General features: G+C 44.8%; 1 protein-coding gene across 1 annotated transcript in view; it reads right to left on the reverse strand.

The window, feature by feature from the left end:
* Positions 1-135: 135 nt before the first annotated feature.
* The window catches only part of LOC116379039 (TBC1 domain family member 15-like), a gene marked incomplete at its 5' end in the record, with an annotated part of 5,310 nt that continues 2,625 nt past the window's right edge, over positions 136-2,820 (reverse strand). The window contains 2 exons of the mRNA XM_031840957.1: positions 136-747; positions 891-977. Coding sequence (XP_031696817.1) covers positions 556-747; positions 891-977 — 279 coding nt within the window. The remainder of the gene's footprint in view (positions 748-890; positions 978-2,820) is intronic.

The raw sequence follows: 2,820 nt of genomic DNA on the forward strand, positions 1-2,820 counted from the left end.
AGACTGAACCATCACTACTTTCTCTTTAAGAAGACTGAACCATCACTACTGTCCCTTGAAGAAGACTGAACCATCACTACTGTCTCTTTAAATCACGTCCTTGTATGTTTAATGAGTGAATCTGTGACTTCTGAGTGGATTTATGGAGGTTTATTCTGGATGAGTTATCAGTTATGAAGAACCAGAACTACAGAGGTTCATGTGATTCAATGAATTCAAAGTAAAACACAGAGACAAAAGTCATCCTATAAAAGCTGTTGAGTTCTGTTAGCAGTTAGCTGTGGTTCCTCTGTCAAAGCAGTGAGAGACTAAAACAGGAAGTAGAAGGAGACCTGAGAGACACTGAAGCCACCACGTCTCTGGTGATGCAGAACTAAAGAGACCGGTGGACGGACACAGAGAAGCACCGTCACTCAATAGCGTGAGCGTCTGAATGGAGCTTTAGGAGACGTGGAGAGAAGGACTGATGGACACAATGTGGTACAAGAAATTACAAAAATAAGATTCTGAATCGTCTCAAATCCTTTTTACACGGTCGCCCTGTTCAGTCTGTGCTCACGACGATATGAAGGCCACTCTGTTGTGAGAGCTGCTTCCTCTCAACAGTCCGTTGGAGCAGACGTCCGGTCGCTGAGTCGGCCTGAGAGACGGAGAGGCTCCACAGTCGCAGACCTCAGAGTCCACACCAGGATCTGGACCTGGACCTGGACCCAGACCCAGGATGACGCTGATGGAGCAAGGCAGGTCCTGAGGACACCAGGAGATGCTTCATTAGACAGACTGGACACATGGAGGACACGACATGGCAACACTCTGAGAGTCAGTCAGACAGAGGTCCAGACCTGGACCTAGACCTAGACCCGGACCCAGACAGACGCTGTTGAACGTACCTTACAGCTCTTGATCTGCTGACAGATGCCCTCAGCTTTCTGAAGGATGTCTTCGATGTCCAGCTTCATGGAGAGTTCGTTAATGTGCTGAAGGGACAATAGACAGACGTCTCAACATGTTCAACACATCTATACATATATACACATATATATTGTGGGAGAAAAATGTATGTGTCTTGAAATATATTTGTGTAAAATCAATCATATCCATAATTTGAAATGCATCCATGTACATTCATTCATACTGTGATATTGGCCGGTATCATTCAGTGTGGCTTTGTAAAGCACACTGAATATAATCCATCGGGCTAAATCAGAATGATTATTATCCAGAAAGTTTGGCGTGCTTCTCCTCACACAGCGTTGCCAACACCTGCGCAAAAAATACATCAAAACGTGTGGCCTGATCGGGAATAGTGTGCCATCTATTTTTCGGAGAGATTCGCCCAGCGGTTTTCCCGAAAAACGGAGCAAAATTTCTCCATCGACTTGAATGGGGTTTCGTCGTGAAGAGAGCTAAAAAAAACACTTTGGGCCCATATTGACTAGCCGTACATTAATGTAGAAACATGATTCAAAGTTTAAAACGTAGATAAAACGCTGCACTTTATTGAGCCAAATGGACATTTTGATAGCTAGCACAGTTTTCATGAAGTCACAGATTAAGTTTCAGGAAAATGTTGGGTCTGTTTCAGATTTTATAATGGGTGTGTATTGCACGGCTCGTTAAGAGCTAGAGTGAGAGCATAACTGTCAGAGTGGAGCGGAGCAGGAAAATATTCTGTGAGTTTTCCAAACAAATTGCTCCAGCTCCCACAATTTTTACTCTTTATACACCATTTTTGGCCCAAACTCTTGGAAATGTTGTGCTGTCGCAGTAAAGTGTCTGTAGAATCCAACGGACTTACACATTTGGCTCAAAGAGCCGCAGAGCGACATGAACTCCAACCAACTGCTCCATTAGACTCCATGTTAAATCTCACCACTCATTCCTCAAAGAAAGCTGATGGTACCAGTTTTGTATATTGCTCTGGAGCTCACATTATTAACACCACAAACATAAAAAAACACATCAGCGCGTTTGGCAGAGTCTTATCTTTCTCACGGTATCCATATTTTGGCACTCAGACTCCTGCTTTTTGTTAAAAGGAGGCAGGAGTTTTGTTCAAAATCACTGATTACTGCAGTGGTTCTCAAACTGTGGGGCGCGCCCCTCTAGTGGGGCACGGCGGTATTGCAGGTGGGGCGCAGGGGGAAATGCAGAATTTTTTATATATACAGTATCATCCACGTGAATCGTGTAGATCCGTAGAGGGTTTTTTTTGGGGTGGGGGGGGGGGGGCGCGGTCAACTGGCCAGCCAGCATTTCTCAGATTAGAGTGAGACGAGGAGAAAAGGTGATGTCGTGATCTTCACAATAAAACATCTCTGATGTGACGTGTCGAGTCTTGGCCAATCAGCGTTAAGATGTCTACACCGTCTTTCCCTCCGTTACAGTTTAAGTTACGTTATGTCCCGTTACCGTTCAGACTTGCTGGGTTAAGTTAACGTCCACTGCATGCGGAACTTCGTGGACTGTTAACGTTCGTCATTATCACGATTTGTTTAGGTTTTCACAGGTTGCAGTTTATTGTTATTATCTTAGAAAGATATTCAGTGCAAAGCAGTTGAATTGCAGCCACAATAAGCTATTTTTTGTGGGCGGTGAGGGTCAGAGAGTGTGAAGATAGCGAAAGTGTGGAGATAGCGAGAGGGTGAAGATAGCGAGAGGGTGAAGATAGAGAGAGGGTAAAGATAGAGAGAGGGTGAAGGTAGAGAGAGGGTGAAGATAGCGAGAGGGTGAAGATAGCGAGAGGGTGAAGATAGAGAGAGGGTGAAGATAGAGAGAGGGTGAAGATAGAGAGAGGGTGAAGGTAGAGAGAGGGTGAAG

Source organism: Anarrhichthys ocellatus, unplaced genomic scaffold, assembly GCF_004355925.1.
Source record: "Anarrhichthys ocellatus isolate YVR2014 unplaced genomic scaffold, GSC_Weel_1.0 scaffold3615, whole genome shotgun sequence".
NCBI classification, from domain to species: Eukaryota; Metazoa; Chordata; class Actinopteri; order Perciformes; family Anarhichadidae; genus Anarrhichthys; species Anarrhichthys ocellatus.